The following is a 21,267-nucleotide window of genomic DNA, read 5'->3' on the forward strand; positions in this document are numbered from 1 at the left end:
ACTGACCCCATGTCTATGAGCACAGACAGCAGAGTGGCACATGTACCATCAGTAGTGCTTGAAATATTCGCTTGTGCCCAACTCATTGTAGGTTTGCAAGGAGTCTGATGCAGCTCAGTCTTTCAGAAAACAAAAAATTATCTTTTAAGTTTCTGGAATTTTCAAAATGAATATCCAAAATATCCTGTAACCAAAAGAAATCCAAATCTTGATATTGAACAGAGATCCAAAATTTCATTGTTGAGAAAATTGGTCCTAATAACAAACAAGTGTAAAATAAGTCTTTTGGGGTTTAGTGAACTTTAAGAGAGACAGAGTTGTGAAATAAGCCTGACCAAAACATCATGTTTTCCTTAATTGTAGCTAATACATAAAGTACAAAATAAGTACTCTGAGTAAAATTGAAATCTTGAGATTTTAAAAATATCATCAAATCTTGTAGTCATTAATGTTAATAATTTACTTTTAAAAAAATAATTGTTGCCTGTTAAAGTAAATATTTACAGTTTGTGTTTTATACCATGAAACTGAAATAATGAAATAGTCTACAACATTTTGATTCTCAGTCAGTTATGCTGGCCTGTTTTCACCTAGCATACTTGAACTTGAATAAATGTAAAACCTTGTCTAAAGGATGGTGAATTATTTTGACCCTTTTTGATCATGTTTTGAGTCCATGATTTCGACTACAAAAGACACTCATGAATACCAGTATAGGACAGCAGTCTCTGAGATGTCTGTGAACACTTTGTCTACATTTGAATTATACCAGTCTTGTTGAGTCATTCAACTAGTGCATCCCTAAGGGTGAGTCTTCTGTAATTAAATTCATTGGGACCTTAATCGTAATTCTGGGGATAGAACTGAGGTAGACTGCACCTCCAGAGATGCCACATGGATACTAACTACAAAGGTCAAGATTTAAGGAAACATGCCCTCTTGGGAGTGAGGAGTATAGAAGAGAAACTTGGAGTCACATAGCTAAAGCATCTAGTCTGGGCAGAAATGAAATATGTACTATTCATATTAAAATCATGCCTTGAAAAATGGGCAAACATTGAATGTCCAAGTTTAACCCATGTCTTTCCAGACATCATCTGAACTGAAACCTAGAGGATAAGGAAAGTTAATTTCAAAACAAATCATTGAAAGCTTGATCCAAGGGCAGAAAAATCAGCATTCTCTCCTAAGAGGAAAGATCCTGAGTTTGTCATTTAGTTTTAAGCAGACAAGGTGGTAGTACATGTATTAGTATAGGAATACAGAAAAGGAAAATAAATGTAAAACACTGCATATATATCTCAAAGTGATCACAGAACATTCTCAGAGTAAACAGTATGCCAGTATGCTGACCTCTCAGACGTGTCACCATACATTTCAAAATACTTAAAATAATACAGAGTGCATACATGAGAATCATAGAATGCAACAACAATTAGATAACAAAAATAAAAGTGAATATTTGCCGATTAATTACATGCTAAGAAACCTAACTAAATTTGAAGCATTATAATCTACTGCAATATATTTTATTGGGAAAAACAGTTGCAGCAGGTAATGTTAAACTGCTTTGAATATTAGCCACATTTTTAGCAGTGCGATTAGTATTATTTTTATTATTTTAGATCTATTGATGTATAAATGACAAATAGGAATCCTATGGACTGAGAGTGTACAATTTTATATTGGTTGTAAAATGAGTGCAACAGTTAAACTAACATATTCATTACATCACAAAGTTAATATCTTCTTTCTGTTACTTAAATTTTTTTTGACAGGCAGAGTGGACAGTGAGAGAGAGACAGACAGAGAGAAAGGTCTTCCTTTGCCGTTGGTTCACCCTCCAATGGCCGCCGCGGTCGGCGCGCTGCTGCCGGCACACCGCTCTGATCCAAAGGCAGAAGCCAGGTGCTTCTCCTGGTCTCCCATGGGGTGCAGGGCCCAAGTACTTGGGCCATCCTCCACTGCACTCCCTGGCCACAGCAGAGAGCTGGACTGGAAGAGGGGCAACAGGGACAGAATCCGGCGCCCGGACCGGGACTAGAACCCGGTGTGCCAGCGCCGCTAGGTGGAGGATTAGCCTAGTGAGCCGCGGCGCTGGCCCTGTTACTTAATTTTATGTTGAGAACATTTAAGATCTATCCTTTTACAGTGTTGTTAACCATGCTATAAATTAAGGGGTCCAGCATGAAGTTAGAATTGTACAAAACACAATAAATGATTTATCATTGAGAAATTCTTTGGAAATTGTTTTTGATTTCTCTTTTGAATATTGCTATCTGTTCCTCTCGAAACACTGATGTAAAGATTGAGATAACAACTTTAATGAACACATTTTTGAAAGGAATTACCACAAGCCTCCCCACTGAAGTTAAAATCAAGATAATATTTCCTCTACCCACAGTTATTATTCCATGTTTTTCTATATGAAATAGTTATAATCAGGAGGTATATGGTATAAAATATTGTAAATAAAAGTCCTTATTTAAGATTATATTTTTATCTAGCTAGAATATATTGTAAGGATGTTCAGTACAGTGAATTAATTCAAAATTAAACTTTCTTTAATATTACCCAAAATTATTTAGAAGATATATGGTAGAGAAGTATCTTTAATTAAGGTAACCAAAATTACATAATGCAAACTCAAATGAAAATCTGAAAGACTTCTATGATGAAAACAAAAGAATTGCTGAAGAACTTCAAAGACCTAAATAAATCAAATTATAATATTCCCAGATAGAATGATTCAATGTGTTTTAAGATGTTCATTATTTTCCAGTTAATTATATTTACTATATTGCCAGTCATAAATCTGAATAGATTTCTTTCTTGAGAGGCAGAGTGACAGAGATACAGGGAGAGACAGAAAGATAGAAATCATCCATTCAACTGTTTACTCTTCAGCTGGGGCTAGGCCATGCTGAAGCCAGGAGCCAGGAATTCAATCTGGGCCCCCCTTGTGGGTGACAGGAACTAAGAGCTTGAGTCATAATCCACTTGCTCCTAGCTCATTAGCAGGAAGTTGATTGGAAACACAGAGTAGAAGGGACTCAAACCAGGCACTTTGATGTGGAATGTGGGCATTCCGAGCTGCATATGAATCAGCCGCACAACAACATTTGCCCTTAAAATATTTTTAAATAAGATTATTGAGTTGTAGGCCTTTAACCAGATTTGAAAATCTACCTACATGAATTAAATAATGGGGTAATGGCTTAGGAATAAACAATTAATAAAAGGAAAACAATGTAGAATAGATACATAAATATCTGGGCATTTTTTAAACTACATCAGATTAGAGAAGAAAGTTGGATTTTTTTAAATGTCTGGAAATTGGTTTTGAAGCAACAGAAAACCACTAAGAATGGTAATAATGGAAAAACAAATAACCCAGTTCCAAAGGGACAAATGATCTGAATAGTTATTTCTCAAAAGATGGCAAACAAATCACAGACATATAAAAAAGGTGCATGATCACAAAGCATCAGAGAAATGAAAACCAAAATCATACTGAGGCATTACCTTAAAGTTTTCATATGCAATCATAAAAGATCCAGTACAGCTGAGGCAAAGCTGAGCAAAAATATGTTTCAAATTGAATCAGGGCATCACAATACCTCATTTCAAAGCATATCATAAAGCTAAAGTAAATAAAACAGCATATCATAAAGCTAAAGTAAATAAAACCAGCACACAGAATAATGGAACTGAATAGAGAACCCCAAAGCTTATCCACAAACATATAGTCAACTGACTTTTGACAAAGGTAACAAGTGCATACACTGGAGAAATTCTTTTCAATAAATGGTGCTGGAAAAACTGGACATGTATGCATAGAAGAATGGAATTAGATCCCCATCTCTCCCGACATACAAAATATCAACTCAAATTGGATTGAAGATCTAAATTTAAGACCAAAAGCAGTGAAATTACTAAAAGGAAATGTAGGGAAAATACTTCAAGACATTGGTGCAGGTGATAACTTCTTGGATAAGATTTCCCAAAAGCACCAGCAACAAAGGCAAAGTAGAAAAATGAATGGCATTTATTAAAAAACTGACAAATAAGAGTTGGAGAAACAGGAAGCCCTGCACACTCTTGGCAATATAAATCAGGATAGCCATTATGAGGCAAAGTATAGAATTTCCTCAAAAATTAAAAATAGAACTGCCATGCGATGCAGTGTTCCTACTTCTGGGTATACAGCCAAAGGCTATAGAATGAGTATTTAGAAGAGATGTCTGCAGTCACATGTTCACAGCAATAGCCAAGCTATGCAGTCAACTTAAGTGCCCATCAACAAATGAATGGGCAAAGAAAATATGTACACAGTGGTAAATCAGTTAGTCTTAAAAAAAAGAAGGAATTCCACATATACACATATATGAACAATGGACATTACATTGAATGAAATAAGTTAGGCATAGAAAGACAATTACTACTTGATTTCACTTGTATATGGGCTCATAAAAAGTGTAGAAATATGATTACCAGGAGCTAGATTAAGGGTGTTAGGTAGATGTTGGTCAACCATCACACAGTTTAGTTAGATAGGAAGAATAAATTCAATACCTCTACTGTACAACATGGTATCTATAGTTAATAACAATGTAGCATAGTCTTGAAAATGGTTAAGAATGTACATTGCAAGTATTTTCACCACAAAATAGCAATAAGTAGGTGAGATGACAAATATGTAAATTAGTTTGATTTAGGCATTCCACAATGTATACATACTTCAAAACAACATGTTGTCGCAGGTGCCACGGCTCACTTGGCTAATAGTCCAACTGTGGTGAAGGCACACCAGGTTCTAGTCCCAGTTGGGGTGCCAGATTCTGTCCCAGTAGCTCCTCTTCCAGTCTAGCTCTCTGCTGTGGCCCGGGAGTGCAGTGGAGGATGACCCAATTGCTTGGGCCCTGCACCCACATGGGAGACCAAGAGGAAGCACCTGGCTCCTGGCTTCGGATCGGTGCAGTGCGCTGGCCACAACACACAGGCCATAGCGGCCATTTGGGGGGGCGAACCAACAGAAAAAGGAAGACCTTTCTCTCTGTCTCTCTCTGTCTAACTCTGCCTGAAAGATTTAAAATTAAACTAAAGTTATTATTAACCAAATGTATCAATAATGGGTTGTTGTTTTTTTTTTAAGTTATGTTGTTTTCTTTTTTCTTTTTTTTTATAGGCAGAGTGGACAGTGAGAGAGAGAAACAGAGAGAAAGGTCTTCCTTTTGCCGTTGGTTCACCCTCCAATGGCCAACGCGGCCAGCGCGCTGCGGCCGGCTCATCACGCTGATCCAAAGCCAGGAGCCAGGTGCTTCTCCTGGTCTCCCATGTGGGTGCAGGGCCCAAGAACTTGGGCCATCCTCCACTGCACTCCCAGGCCACAGTAGAGAGCTGGCCTGGAAGAGGGGCAACCGGGACAGAATCCGGAGCCCCGACCGGGACTAGAACCCAGTGTGCCAGTGCCACAGGTGGAGGATTAGCCCATTGAGCCGCGGCACAGGCCTCAGTAATGGTTTAAAAAATAAGATAATTAAGAGGAACTTGCAATACACATAAAATTACAAGTAAAGAACTAGAACAAAGGAATCCCGATGAACCATAAAAAATTTATAATAATAGGAAAACAATTGATAGAAAAATGCAAATGCATGTTTAATAGAAGTTTTAAAATGGAGGATTCAAAAAAATAATGTTCAATAAACAAGAATACACTCAAATTCAGTATCAATAAAAAATCCAAATTAAAATTGCAATGTATTCCATCTTAAAACCATTACATTAGCAAAACTATCAAAGAGCTTGCAATATCAGACATTGGGAAGAATGTAAAGCAATAAATTTGTTATACACTCTTGGTAGGGGTATAACATAATCATACAGAATTTGGTGGGAAGATGCTATCATCTGTAAAAGTGAATGTATAAACATTGTACTTAACACAAAATAATTTCCTTCAGAACATCCATAGCAATACTATGTGCTCTATGAAAAAATCTGGACACAACTCCTATGACCATTAATTACATGGCTACACATGTTGTAGTATAGTTACACTTGGAATAAAACACATCAAGCAAATGATGAGACTAAAGGGACATGGAGGGGCTGGCACTGTGGCACAGCAGGTTAACGCCCTGGCCTGAAACGCTGGCATCCCATTTGGGCACTGGTTCAAGACCTGGCTGCTCCACTTCTGATCCAGCTCTCTGCTTTGGCCTGGGAAAGCAGTAGAAGATGGCCCAAGTCCTTGTGCCCCTGCACCCACGTGGGAGACCCAGAAGAAGCTCCTGGCTCCTGGCTTAGGATCAGCGCAACTCTGGCCTTTGTGGCCAACTGGGGAGTGAACCATCGGATGGAAGCCCTCTCTCTCTCTCTACCTCTCCTCTCTCTGTGTAACTCTGACTTTCAAATAAATAAATAAATCTTTAAAAAATAAAATAAAGGGACATGGAGCAACATAACTGAATCTTAGAAAGTTAATACATGGATCAATATGATATTCAGAAAAATGCATAGCTTATGCTTTCAATTAAGGACAGGAATAAGAAAAACTAAACAACATATTTTAAGTATACATACATATGTAGTTAACTATTTGTAATTATGATTCACAAAAGTTTAGCACTGCAATCACCTATGCAGAAAGATGGATGAGTGGTATAAAAAAGGTACACATGGGCCGGCACTATGGCTTAGCATGTTAAGCCACTGCCTGCAATGCTGGTATCCCATATGGGCATGGGTTCGAGTCACTATTGCTCGACTTCTGATCTAGCTCCCTGCTAATGTGCCTGGGAAAGCAGTGGAAGATGGTCCAACTGCTTGGGCCCCTGCTCCATGTGGGAGACCCAGAAGAAACTCCTGGCTCCTGGCTTCTGATTGGCCCAGCCCCAGCTGTCGTGATCATTTGGAGAGTTAACCAACAATTGGAAGATCTCTCTCTGTCTCACTCTCTCTCTCTCTCTCTCTCTCTCTGCCTTTCTGTAACTACACCTTTCAAATAAATAAATCTTTTTTAAAAAAGGTACATACAGGTAATTTAAAGATAATAATATTATTGGTAAGTAGCCACAATGTTTGCAAATAAATTGTATATGCTTTGAATATAATATACACAACTTAATGAACATAATAGATAATGTAACAATTTTTTAATTAATAAAAGTTCCAAACTTGTTTTTCAGTCAGAAAATAAACCAGCGTAGCACACTAGGTGTCTAGGCTTGCTCATCCTATTTTGTATCCTCTATTATTTTGCATCCTCAATTAATGTACAATATCAGGAATATAGCCAATAAAATCATGCTGCATTTGGATTCAAGCTAAATAATTAGATTTTAACTACTCTTACCACAAAAAAGTGGGAATCTATATGAGATGATGAATGTGTTCCTTAGCTTCGTTATAGTAATGTTTTCACCATGTATACACACTCCACTTTATCAGGCTGTATACCTTAAGTATACACAACAAAACTGTGTTAAACAAATAGAAATAAATTAAAAGTAAACTCTTCCAATCATTTGTGATGTTCCAATTTGGATTGAAAAAATTTTGTCTTTCTACTGGTTTCTGATGTTCCAAGTTGGTGGCTAAGATCCTTTTTTAAGTCCATAAATAATGTATTTATATTGAATGTAAATTTTAGGAAGTATTGCACCTTAGGCCAAGTAATATTTCTTTACCCATATATTCAGAATCATAGAAACAAAATAAGAAGCTCTACCTATTTATTACAGAAAACATGCATATAATAACTAGTGAAGAAAAATCATAAAAATATATTTACAACATGTCTTACAGTGGTTTCCTCAAAGTATATATCCTGTAATCAAGATTTGGAATGTTTTCCTCATTAACAACATGCCTTTTAACAAAATTGTTTACTGGTATTGTCCGTGTCAAAATACAACATCATCTGCCTGATGATGATCTGACAGAGTTCCTTAAGGAATAGAAATATTCTGAAATGAAATTCATCATGAGCTACCAAAAGTTGATGTGCTGGTAGAATATTGAACATTAGGATTTAAAGATAACCTTTTTAGTCTCAGAAATTTGTTCCCTTTAATAGCCAAATTCCTTTCCCATTAGTTTTGTAATAGCAAATTTTCAAAAGTAGCTTTTTATTTCTCTTTTGAAATGAATAATCAAACTTCTAAATCAAATTTCAATATAAACTGAAAAACCAAGGTTATAAGGTAAACTAATAGGACAATACATGTGCCTCTTACTCACTTTACAGAAAGTTTTCTATTAAAGTGATTCCAGTCACAAATGATAAATTGTTCCACTTTTTTATTGTTTTGAAAAAACAAAAGCATCCGACAGAACCAGTTGAACTGTTTACCTCATCCATAGTTTGAATTAAGGTGTTAGAATTTACTGCTTGCTTGTTGTTTTAGAACTTACAACAAATATGTTCAGTGTGGGAAGCATTCTTACCCTACCTATAGTTAACTTTTGACTCCAGAGTTTCCCCATAGCACTTTTCATCTCTGAATTTCTTAAGGTATATATTAAAGGATTCAACATGGGAGTCATAATTGTATATACCACAGTCAAGAACTTATCAACAGGAAAGTTGGAAACAGGTCTAATATACATGAAAATGCAGGGAATGAAAAACAGCACAATCACTGTGATGTGGGAGCTGCAGGTAGACAGGGCCTTGCGCCGTCCTTCCTGGCTGTGAGTTTTAAGGGAGCTTAGGATGACTCCATAGGAGATCAGCAGAAGGATAAAGACCGCCATACAGATGGCTCCACCATTGGCAACCACAGTGAGGCCTATGAAGTAGGTGTCAGTGCACGCAAGTTCCAATAATGGGTACATGTCACAAATGAAGTGGTCAATAACATTGGGGCCACAGAAGGGGAGACTGTACACAAACACAAGTTGAACAAAAGAATGCATAAAACCTCCAACCCAGGCCACCACCAACAGAAAGATGCAAACCTGTCGATTCATGATGGCCAGATAGTGCAGTGGCTTACAGATGGCCACATAGCGGTCATAAGCCATCACCACCAGCAGGAAGACCTCAGCACCACCAAATAAGTGTTCTATGAAGAGCTGTCCCATGCAAGCTGGGAAGGAAATAGTTTTCTTATCACAGAATAAGTCTGTGATCAACTTGGGTGAAATGGCAGTGGAATAGACAGCATCCATGAGTGACAGATAGGTAAGGAAGAAGTACATTGGGGAGCTAAGAGAGGGGCTGGCAACAACCGTCATCACAATCAGCATGTTTCCCGCCATTGTCACAATATAGATGAGTAAAAACATGACAAACAGTGCCTTTTGCCCATTCCGATCCTGAGTGAGGCCCAGAAGAACAAATTCTGTGACATTGCTACCACGTCCCATTGATTCGTCTATAAATGCTTATTTCCAAAGTAGGAGCTCAGGAGAACAGGACCTGTAATGAAATTGTGAGCAGGACTCTGAATCCATCATGTCATGAGCACATCTCCATCATTATATCTGCTACACTAGTGTCGCTCCCCCTCTTCGTGGAGGAACGACACTAAGCCCTGCCTAGGTTTCCTATCCGAGTCACGGCACCATTATGTCGCTCCCCTGCGGAAGTGGGGAATGTGGCCAGGGGGAACTGCCCTTCCACGGAGGTGGAAGGGATAGTAGCCAACCCGGGAAGAACCAGCAGCAAACCCGGGGAGGGCCGAGCAGACGAAAGAACAGCGCAGGGTCCTGTGTCGTTCCTCCACGAAGAGGGGGAGCGACAACTAGCTTACACACAGAACACATTTCCTTAGTAATCTACAGAGTTCCTCTTTGAAAGAGTTCAATAGGCCTTCCCTTGACAATGCTTTTTCTCCTTCAGCTGATTTTTTTTTTTTTTTGGACCTAAAAGAAATAGTTTCTACATCTCAGGCTCAACAGATCGTCTATAAAGGATTAGAGTCAAAAGCACAGCAGCCATTCATGCATTTACTACTTCTTTGATACATGTCACTCTTTGTAACGAAGTCAGCAACGACAAGCAGGAAAAGGCATCCTGTTTTCATAGAACTTACTGTATAGTTGGGAAAATACACTCTAAATGAGTAAATTAACATAGAAACAGACTTTGAGTGGGGATTTTTTTGTGTTGAATACTTGGAGCCACACTGTATTGGAATCCCCACTTGCAACATCCTGTCTCTGTGGCCTTGGGGAGTTAATGAACCTATTCAGTTTCATTATTTTTAGGGTTCAGATACTAATTATTCTTTACTTTCATCATTGTTGTCTTGTTCACAGAGAAGTGTGTAGAACACTGCCTGACAACTGGCAAAGAAACTTTCTGCTCCTGAATGCTTCTCTGTGCACTTTAGATCAAGACTAACAATATTATCCCTTTCAATCTAATAAGAATCACATAAATTTTATAAGTAATATACCTATAACTTGGGCATAACATAAAAGCATGTGTGTAATTACTAACATCTACACATGATGGAACATACCTTAATAGAATCAAGCAAGAACATAACACTCACATAGATTTTTGTAGCAAGGAAAGACTTATGCAGAAAGGGTCTGAGATTTCTTTAGAAGCCAGCTATGATGAACTTTCTGCATGTTTCACTCACATTACTGCTTTCATTCACTTCAAGATTTCTGTTATTATTAAAGCTGTAGACCAATAAAGCAACATCTATTGAAGAACATAGAATAGGGTATAAACTATATCCATATATCCCACATTTTGTTTTCTACAATGTATAGTCATCATTACTGGCTTTAAAATAAATATTACACTGAAGAGTTTATTTACATGTTAATGATAGAGTATTTCAACTATAAACTATAGTCTAATATTTAAGTTTCAATGATTTTATATCATAAACCTAAAAAGTAATGCAAATATGCTTCCAACTTAAACCCTTAATTTTTTTTAAAATGTAGTTTCTTAAGAATATGGCCTTTAAAAAGAATTCTGTTATAACAAATAAACTCTGTATAGTACTTTATAATTATAATTTTATAAAATGCCTAAGTGGTGATAGTATATGTACTTCCCTGAGCATGAGTTTTATATATATATATATATGTGTATATATATATATACACATATATATATATATGAGTCTGTGTGTATAGCATATTAACATGTGCTGGTATAATTTTAAAATTCACACATAAAAACCCACATAAATTCTCTATAATAAAGTATGATTGATCAGAGTATCTAGAAAGAGTTCAAAGTGACTACAGAATCTATATTTCTAGTCTCTCATGAAAATAAAAAAGTATCCTATGTACATGCCTAAACCATAAAGACAATTAAATATAATGTCAACATTCACTGTACATTCACTATCTCACCTGCTAAGAAAATGTCTGCGTAGAAAAAAAAAATGCCATGTCTGCTTGACCATGAAAAATTGACAAAGTGAACCTGGTAAAGTTCACTATTTACTAGCACAATAAACAAGCATTAAAATTAGTTACATTAACTTTTCCTTTTTTCAATCAATGATGGTAAACAAAAAGAACATTACTTTGATAATTTAGGATTATGTTCATGTACTCATCTGCATTTCTTCCATTAATATCTCTATTAAGATGTGTACCCAAGAAGACAAAACTTAGGAGCTGACTTCCTGGAAACGGTAGAAGCAGGAATCATCAACCTTGCAGACATATTCCTAAGGCTATTTTGTTTTTCCTGATTAAAAATATATCCCTATGCCTCCCAATCTTTTTCCTAGAAAGCTGAGACCCGCCACAAATTTCTAGCAGCAATGCTAAATACAACAAGGAAACATAACTTCCAGGGAACTAGCCATAACAAAGACATACTATGGCTTGGGCAGCAATTTAAGTTTTCAGAAATCCCTTGGGTCATTGGTCAGAAAAAAATAATCCTTCCTTTTAAATGTACAGGCACAGTCTACGACTTTTACATAATCACTACTCTAAACGAAAGAGTCTATAAAACCATAACACGTTAATTTGTTAAAATATTTGGAACAGATTCAAATGAAGTAATCTCTTCTGAACATTGTTCTTCCCTAGAACAATCCCTAGAGGATGAAGGCTCTTGCTAATAAATAATTGCTGGATGCCAAAAAACATGAAAAATTCATAATGTGAAAAGAAAATTTGTAAAGAAAACTAAGTAATACATTATGAACTTCATATTCTGCAATATTTAGAAAAGGATGATAACTTTTAAGCTATAATTAAGGAAAAAGTAAGCCCAGGTTCCCATACCCAAAAAAAAAAAAAAACCCCTACAAAGATGAGCCTTACTGTGACTGTTTAGAGTGTCTCTTCCTAGGAAATCTTGAAGTTAAGAAACAGAAAAATTTGGACTGAGGAGATTATTGAAGTTGGCATCCCAATTACTGAAAAGATAGATACTCATAATTTTGCAATTTAGTTGGAGTGATGATTTATTTAAAGGGCCTGAATTCTTGTCAGATGAAGCCACAATGATCATAATTCTACAAATTTATTCCCTTAATATCAATCCAGGGCCAATTGAAAACTCTAAAGGAGTAAATTTCTAATTTCCAACAACAAAGTAGAACTTAAGCACACCATTTATATTCCCTTAACTTGGCTTTCTATAGGCTACATTGGCCAGAAGGTATTTAGATAAATATTAGATGTTCTGTATCATAAAGATTCTATCAAAGGGATACAAATTGGGAAGGAGGAAGTCAAACTATCCCTATTTGTGGATGACATGATTCTATATATAGGGTAACCAAAAGACTCCACTAAGAGAATATTGAAACTCATAGATGAGTTTGGTAAAGAGCAGGATATAAAGTCAATAAACAAAAATCAATAGCCTTTGTATATATAGATAATGCTGTGGCTGAGAAAAAATATTCTAAGATCAATCCCCTTCACAATAGTTACAAAAATAAATCAAATACCTTGGAATAAATTTAGCCAAGGATGTCAAAGATCTCTATGGTGAAAATTACAAAACATTAAAGAAAGAAATAGAAGAAGAAACAAAAAATGGAAAAAATCTTCCACATTCATAGACTGGAAGAATCAATATCATCAAAATGTTCATTCTTCCAAAAGCAATTTACAGATTCAGTGTGATACCAATCAAAATACTGAAGACATTCTTAGCAGATCTAGAAAAATATGATGCTTAATTTCATACGGAGGCACAAGAGAACTCGAATAGCTAAAGCAATCCTATACAAAAGAAAAAAACAAAGCTGGAGGATCACAATACCACATTTCAAGACAAGGCAGTCATAATCAAAACAGCCTGGTACTGGTACAAAAATAGATGAGTAGAAAAATGGAACAAAATAGAAATGCCAGGAATCAATGCAAGCATAGAAAACCAACTAATATATTACCAGGGAGCTAAAACCAATCCCTGGAGCAAGGAAAGTCTCTGCAACAATTGGTGCTGGGAAAACTGGATCACCACATGCAGAAGCATGAAGCAACTCCTACCTTACACCTTACACAAAAATCCACTCGAAATGTATTAAAGGTCTAAATCTCCGACCCGACACCATCTAATGATTAGAGAACATTGGGGATACTCTGCAATCACTGGCACAGACAAAGACTTCATGGAAAAGACCCCAGAAGCACAGGACATTAAAGCCAAAATAGACAAATGGGGTTACATCAAATTGAGAAGTTTCTGTATGGCAAAAGAAACACTCAGGAAAGTGAAGAGATGACTGACAGAATGGGAGAAATTGTTTGCAAACTATGCAACTGATAAAGGATTAATAACCAGAATCTACAAAGATATCAAGAAATTCTACAACAATCAAACTAAAACCCAATTAAGAGATGACTCGAGGACATAAACAGACATTTTCAAAAGTAGAAATCCATCTGGCCTTACATCTGGTCATGGAAATCCTGGCTATTTCCTCTCCTTGGCCCAATAACTTCTGTAATCTTGCTGCTTCTCTTTGGACCACGTGTTTTTTTTAATGCCTTTGTTTGTTTTGTCTGTAACAGAATAAAAGCTGCTGAACTCCAAATCGTTGTCAGACAAGGTGTCCAGCCCAGTCCATTGGACAACCTGAGCATTCCTCTGGACCAAGCAGGACAGTCTTTCCAAGGCCACTTTTCCACACCATAGGACAGATAGCAAGAGGAAATACCCATATCCTTCTCGATGTCCATATGTTAGTTTTGAAGAAGCTACAGAAGATGGAACTCCATCCATTATCCAAAAAAGAATTATGGGTATTCCTCTTGAGGGTGGGGGGGATGTTAGATAGGGGGTTAGAAATAAGCTTATGTGTGTGTGACAAAGAGCTAGGGAGTTGACATCTAGGTCTAGCATCCGCATCTCAAAGTCATCCAGGTAACCTTCCAGGTGCAGCCTAGTATCTGCACTTCAAATGCCCTGCTCCTTCTACCCAATAACCATCCTTCCTCTAAGGCAGGGCAACGCTAGCCAGGCTTCCTCCTGTCTGATAACTTCAGGGGGAGAGTCAGAGGGGAATTTTTCATATTTGCATCCAAGGAGTCCTTTGTTCTAGGAGGAGGAGAGAGGAGGGCAGGGCCGATCCCCTTAAAAACCCCCGGCCTCAACCGGAGTGCACACTCAGCCCTCTGCCGAGCTGCCGAGCTGCCCACCTGGCCTGCCCAGATGTACTCTCTCCACTCAGCCATGTAACCTTGCTCTCCCCAAGTCTGAGTGACTGGGCACTCTCTCTCAGGCTGTCTGGAGAGGTACCCAGCCATTCTTATGGATGTCCCTACTCTAATAAACCTTGCTATGTTGATTTCCACTAAAAAAAAAAAAAAAAAAAGTAGAAATCCAAATGGCCAACAGACACATGAAAAATGGTTCAGGATCACTAGCTGTCAGGGAAATGCAAATCAGAACCACAATGATGTTTTACCTCACCCCAGTTAGAATGCCTTTCATACAGAAATCAACTAACAACAAATGCTGGCAGGGTGTGGGGGAAAAGGTATCCTGATCCACTGTTGGTGGGAATGTAAACTGGTAAAGCCACCATGGAAGACAGTATGGAGATACCTAAAAAATCTGAATTAGATCTACAATATGACACAGCCATCCCACTCCTGGGAATTTACCCAAGGGTAATGAAATCAGTAGACAAAGAGCTAACTGCACCTCCATGTTTATTGCAGCTCAATTCACAGTAGCTAAGATGTAGAATCTACCTAATGCCCCTCAACTGAAAACTGGATAAAGAAATTATGGGATATGTACACTATGGAATACTACACAGCATTAAAAAAAAAAGAAATCCAGTCATCTGATACAAAATGGATAAATCTGGAAATCATCATACTTAGTGAAATAAGCCAGTTCCGGGGCCGGCACCATGGCACACTTGCTTAATCCTCCGCCTGCAGCACTGGCATCACATATTGGCACAGGGTTCTAGTCCTGGTTGCTCTTCTTCCAGTCCAGCTCTCTGCTGTGACCCAGGAGGGCAGTGGAGGATATCCCAAGTGCTTGGGCCCCTGCACCCACATGGGAGATCAGGAGAAAGCACCTGGCTCTTGGCTTCAGATCAGTGCAGTGCTGGTCATGGCAGCCATTTGGGGAGTGAACCAACGGAAAAGGAAGACCTTTCTCTCTGTCTCTCTCTCTCTCACTGTCTATAACTCTACCTGTCAAATAAATTTTTTTAGAAAAGTAATAAGCCGGTCCAAAAAGGACAAATACCATATGTTCTCCCTGATCTGTGAGAACTAGTAGAGCACCAAAAATGAAATCTGTTGAAGTGAAATTGACACTTCAAGAAGGGAAGACTTGAGCTGTCCTTGTCTTGACTGTTGAGGCACAGTTTCGTTTCCTTTGTTTTATCGTCTTTTTTTTTCTTCATACTATTTGTTGAACTCTTTACTTAACTAGAGTTAATCATATGTGTATAAAGTCAATTGAAAGTAGATCTCAGTAAAAAAATAAGAGTGAGAATAAAAGAGAGGGAGGAGGAAGTTTGTAACTGTAAAGCTGTATAGTTCTGTATACATTCCTACAGACTTCTAAGGGTACAGTTTAAAAACCAGGAGGAAGCACCTGGCTCCTGGCTTCAGATTGGCACAGCGTGCCAGCCATAGCGGCCATTTGGGGGGTGAACCAATGGAAGGAAGACCTTTCTCTCTCTCTCTCTCTCTCTCTCTCTCTCAATCTCTCACTGTCTAACTCGCCTGTCAAAAAAAAAAAAAAGAAAGAGAAAAAAAAAAACTTGTCATGGGACTCCAAATCCCATTAAACTTGGTGGTCAATGCCATCTAAAATGTTAAAGTGATCATATTAAGTGTTAAAGTGAATTTATAGAAAAGATTAGTGGAAGATGTCCAGTGTGTAACAAATCTTCCCAGTCAGATGAATCAATTAATTCACAAGATTTTATTGGAATTCCGCTCCCAGGTGAGGTTCTCCGGTCCCAACAGAGCGGAGGCCGAGGAAGTCGCACTTCAGAAGTTGGGAGGGCTCCTTTTATAGATACAGGACATGGGGGTTAAAGGTTGAGGCAAGTCTGATCCTCATTGGTTGACCTTTAGGCACCCACAGGGACTTTGACAAGGACTTTTCATTCCAGGAAAGGCAGATAGGACTCTCCATTCCTGGAAGTTCAGGCCTTCTCTCCTTGCAGATCCCAAAGCTAGCATCCTGAACTTTTGATGATAGGAAAAGGGGTGGCAATGAGTCTCTCTGGCTACTTCCTGCTGACTGGGGACATCCTCTACAGGGGCCCACTGGGGGTATCTTGGGGCTCTCGTGGACAGACATGTATGGATGGAGAAGCATCTGGTTGACCGCTACTCTGGAGGCTTCCTGGATTTGATCTTTTATGAGCCTGAGAGCACAAGGAGCAATCATTACAACTGTCCCTACAGTTAATATGGGTCCCAGGGTTGGGAGTACCCAAGGGAGAAAAGAGGAAAATAGATCCCATCCCTGTTGTCATTTGGCAATGCATTCCTTAAGTTGTTGTGCCATGTTTCTGACCACTCCAGATTTGTTAGTAAAAAAGCAGCAGTGTTCCCCCGTAAATATGCATGTTCCCACTTTTTCTGCTAGTAAGAGGTCTAATGCCCTTCTGTTTTGAAGGGCTACATCAGCCAGGGAGTCAATCTGGTCTTGCAGTTTTATAATGGAGGCTGCAACATTTTGTAGCTCCGTATTTAAGGTGTTTACCAGTTGTTGTATCTGAGTAGTACCATACGCCAGGCTAGTTACTCCTGTCCCCACTCCCATTAGAACACCTAGTGCTGCTAGAAAGGGATGGATAATTATGACCCTTTCAGCATGGGCGTTTTGCAGAACTGGTATCGGGAGAGACAGGTTTTGGGGCACCAAGGAGTCCTCTGGGAGGATAATTACAGGAATACAGATATCAGTTGCATTAGGAGGTAGACAGTGGAATAGGGAACTCCCGCACTGGAGGAAGTGACCTCCAGTTAAGCCATCTCCCGGCTTTATAGGGGTCATGGAATTACAGAGAGTGGAGTTGAAAAAAGGGTTGGGGCATAGTGGGTCAGGAGATAATGACAAGGTTAGATTGAAGCACTAGTGTCGATTTTTTGCGTGAGGGAGATTAGTAAGTAAGGGAAAAATTGTCTCATTGGTGGGTCCAGGAGTAGAATTTGTCAGGACTTCGATAGTTGTAAAGGAAGGCAACAGGGTGGAACAGATCCAGCAACCATCAGCCAGAGCTCTCAGAAGAGTTGAGGAGCTGGTAGACAGAGAGATATACGACAGCCAGTCAGGGCATGAGAGGCGAGGTGGGTTGGGTCTCCGTGGGAGAGGTGGCAAGGGTCGGCACTGAGTGGTTATTTGTGACAAGTTTTCTCCCAGTTCCTTGAGCACCTCCTTAACCCTAGCAACCTCCTGTCATTGATTAAGGTCCTGGTGCCCTCCCCGATCACTATAGCCCCAGTGAGTGGTCGGTGTCATACAGACCTTTGATCCAGGGGATTTGCCAAAGCAGACATGTCTGTGAACTCCACCACGGCGGACGGTTACCTGGATTGCTGGTAATCCAGCAAAGGAACATAGGAATTGTGGTGATGTTCTCTCATAGCACGTGGCTGGAAAGTAAGATAGGCGGGAGGAGCATGAACATGTGGGCAGGGACTGAGCCGAGACCAGTATCTTAGGAATCAGGGGTAGGACCAGGAGTACTAGGATTATGGACAAACAGGCTTGGTAGGCCCCAGAGCAGTGGCTGTCCAGGATGACAGAGGCTCTGGGGGAGGGGAAGGTGCCCTCTTGAGGCGAGATATATGATGTCAGTTTTCATGACCCAGTAGTTTGGCTGCAGTTGGAGTGGTGAGAATTACAACGTGGGGTCCCGTCCAATGGGGATGAAGTGGCTGGCGCTGGGAGGATCAGAGTAGGACGGAGTCCCCCAGCTGGAGTGGCAGGACCTCTGGACCAGCTGGGTGATGAGCAGATGGGGACAGGAGATAGATATCAGTCAGTGTGTTCCCTGAGAAGTGAATGAAGTAAGGTGAAGTCAGGGAGGTAAGAGGCCAGCGGCGGGGTGTGGACTGGCAGGTGATGGTTAAGAAAGAAGGGTCTTCCATACATGAGCGCAAATGGGCTTGCATGGAGCTGCATGGAGCCTGGTGAGGGCCAGCAGGAGTAGTTGTGCCCGACCCATCCAAAGTTGGATGGAGAGTCTAATAAACTGATCTTTTAGCATGCTGTTTGCCTTTTCAACTTTACCTGAGGATTGAGGGCGGTATGGGATGTGTAACTTCCAGGTGGTGCCAAGGGCTCATGTAACTTGTTGTACCACCTGTGATACAAAGTCTGGCCCATTGTCCAACTGGATAGAGGTAGGCAGCCCGAATCGTGGAATGATGTGTTGTAATAAGATTTCAGCCACCATGGCTGCTGTTTCTGAAGTCATGGGGAAGGCCTCTATCCAACCAGAAAATGTGTCCACTATGGTTAGAATATACCGTAAGCATTTGTGAGGGGGCATATGAATAAAGTCTATTTGCCAGTCTTCACCAGGAAGGTGGCCTCTCATCTGGTGAGTGGGTATCTGGGGCTTTAGTTTTCCCTTAGGGGATGTCAAAGAACAGATAGAACAGGGTGAGTGAACCTGTTTAAGGAGATCTTTAAGAGTATTACAGTAAAGCTGGAGCCGTGGCTCACTAGGCTAATCCTCCGCCTTGCGGCACCGGCACACCGGGTTCTAGTACTGGTCGGGGCACCGGATTCTGTCCCGGTGCTCCTCTTCCAGGCCAGCTCCCTGCTGTGGCCAGGGAGTGCAGTGGAGGATGGCCCGAGTACTTTGGCCCTGCACCCCATGGGAGACCAGGAGAAGCACCTGGCTCCTGCCATCGGATCAGCATGGTGCGCTGGCCACAGCACGCCGGCCACAGCGGCCATTGGAGGGTGAACCAACGGCAAAAGGAAGACCTTTCTCTCTGTCTCTCTCTCTCTCACTGTCCACTCTGCCTGTCAAAAAAAAAAAAAAAAAGAAAGAAAGAAAGAAGGAAAAAAAAAGAGTATTACAGTAAAACAGAGGGGCAGAAAATGGTAGAGCAGGTCTATATGTAGAGTGTTGTGAATGTCAGTTAATAATGGAAGGGAGTTTTGAATAGGGAAAGCGATCTTGTCGTTGAGAAAAAGTCACCCCTCAGGGTGTTCCTTACCTCTGTTTTGTAGTAGATGATGTCTTTCCTGAGGGAGGTAAGTAGGCTTAATAGAGGTTGTGAGAAACAATAATGGGGCTAGGGGCTCCTGTGTAGGTGGGTCTTGACTAGTAAGTGTGTGAGCCACCAAGTCTGCCCGCCTGTTACCCACTGACACTAGATCAGTCATTTGTTGGTGGCCCTTGCAATGGATTATCACCACCTGGAGGGGCAGGGTGAGGGCCTGGAGAAGCTGGTGGATGTGGGCAGCATTAACTATCAATGTTCCCCGTGACGTCAGGAACCACCTTTCCTTCCATATGGCAGAATGAGAATGAGCTACGAGAAAGGCGTATTTAGAGTCTGTATAGATGTTGTCCCTTTTGCCCTTAGCAAGTATAAGAGCTCGGGTCGGGGCATGGAGTTCTGCCTCTGGGAGGTGATTCCTGGGGGAAGATATTTAGCCTCTGTGGTCTTATTGAGGGTAAACACTGCATATGCTGCTCTCCGCACCCCATCAAACCCCTCACTGAGCTGCCATCTACAAATATTGTTAGGTCAGAGGAGTCTATTGGGTAATCTAGAACATGGTCTGTCGGGGTCTGGAAGAAATTTAATACTTCAGAGCAGGAATGAAAGTCAGAAAGAGTGTTCATGGGGGAAGACAGGAGAAGAAGGAGGTTGGCTGGGTTTAAGGGTGGGGAGCAGGCTATAGTAACATGGGGATTTTCGATGAACAGGAGATGTAGCTCCTGCACCTGGGAGGGACTGAGGAGGGGGAGGAACCTCTGTCCCAAAAGTTCAGCTAAGTTGTGGGATGACAGGACCATGATAGGCTGCTGCAGGGTGAGCCTGGTGGCATCTTTGGTAAGTGTGGCCGCTGCTGCCAGAGCTCGAATGCATTGGGGTCAGCCTCGGGCTGTATGGTCAAGCTGTTTTGAGAGGAAGGCCACCGGCTGCTGCGTGGGGCCAGATGGTTGGATTAGTGTGGGGCTCCATGGGATGCGCAGCCATGGAGCCCCCACGTCAAGGTCGGTCTGATAGCTGTTGCTGTGTCTTTATCACAAGGCGGATGTTGCTAGTTTCGGTTAGGGCAATGCTTTCCCACGGTCAGGACTTTCCAGAGGAGTTGAGAATGTTGTAAACAACAAGATGGCGCCGAGGACCACGCAGTGAGCCTGCCTGCTGTGTGACACCTCATCTGATTGGCCCGAGGACGCGTGCACATTGCGTGAACAGACAGCGGATTGGAGTATTCCATGCATGGACTTGAGCCTGCTTGCAATTGGCCGGATTTTGTATATAAGCTGTGTGCTGAGGAAGGAGGGGACTTTTCTTTCCACTCTCCTCCCTTCATTCTTTCTCTGTCGCTGTTATTTTCTTGTTAAAAGTCTACTGAAGACCAATAAGCTGCGAGCAGTGTCGTTCCTTTGCAGGCAAGGGAGCCACAGACTAGGAGGCCAGTAGTGATTCCATTGCATTCGTCTATGAACAGATGGAAAGGCTTTGTAGGATTAAGCAAGGCCAAAGGGGGGCTCTTGAGCAGGGCATTACAAAGGGTCCTCCAGGAGTGAGTTACTGTGGTTAGTGATGACAAAGGGCCTTTTGGGGTCTCAAGAGCAGACTGGTATAAAGGTTTAGCCAGGACAGCTGAGTTAGGGA

General features: G+C 40.5%; 1 protein-coding gene across 1 annotated transcript; it reads right to left on the bottom strand.

Annotated features, from left to right (window-relative positions):
* Positions 1-8,391: 8,391 nt before the first annotated feature.
* LOC100358668 (olfactory receptor 4A5-like) lies at positions 8,392-9,378 on the bottom strand. The gene has a single exon (XM_002709112.3). The coding sequence runs from the start codon at positions 9,376-9,378 to the stop codon at positions 8,392-8,394; it is 987 nt and encodes a 328-aa protein (XP_002709158.3).
* Between the last annotated feature and the right edge of the window lie 11,889 nt (positions 9,379-21,267).

This window comes from Oryctolagus cuniculus, chromosome 1 (assembly GCF_051225735.1).
Source record: "Oryctolagus cuniculus isolate XC-2025 breed Fujian yellow rabbit chromosome 1, ASM5122573v1, whole genome shotgun sequence".
Classification (NCBI taxonomy): domain Eukaryota; kingdom Metazoa; phylum Chordata; class Mammalia; order Lagomorpha; family Leporidae; genus Oryctolagus; species Oryctolagus cuniculus.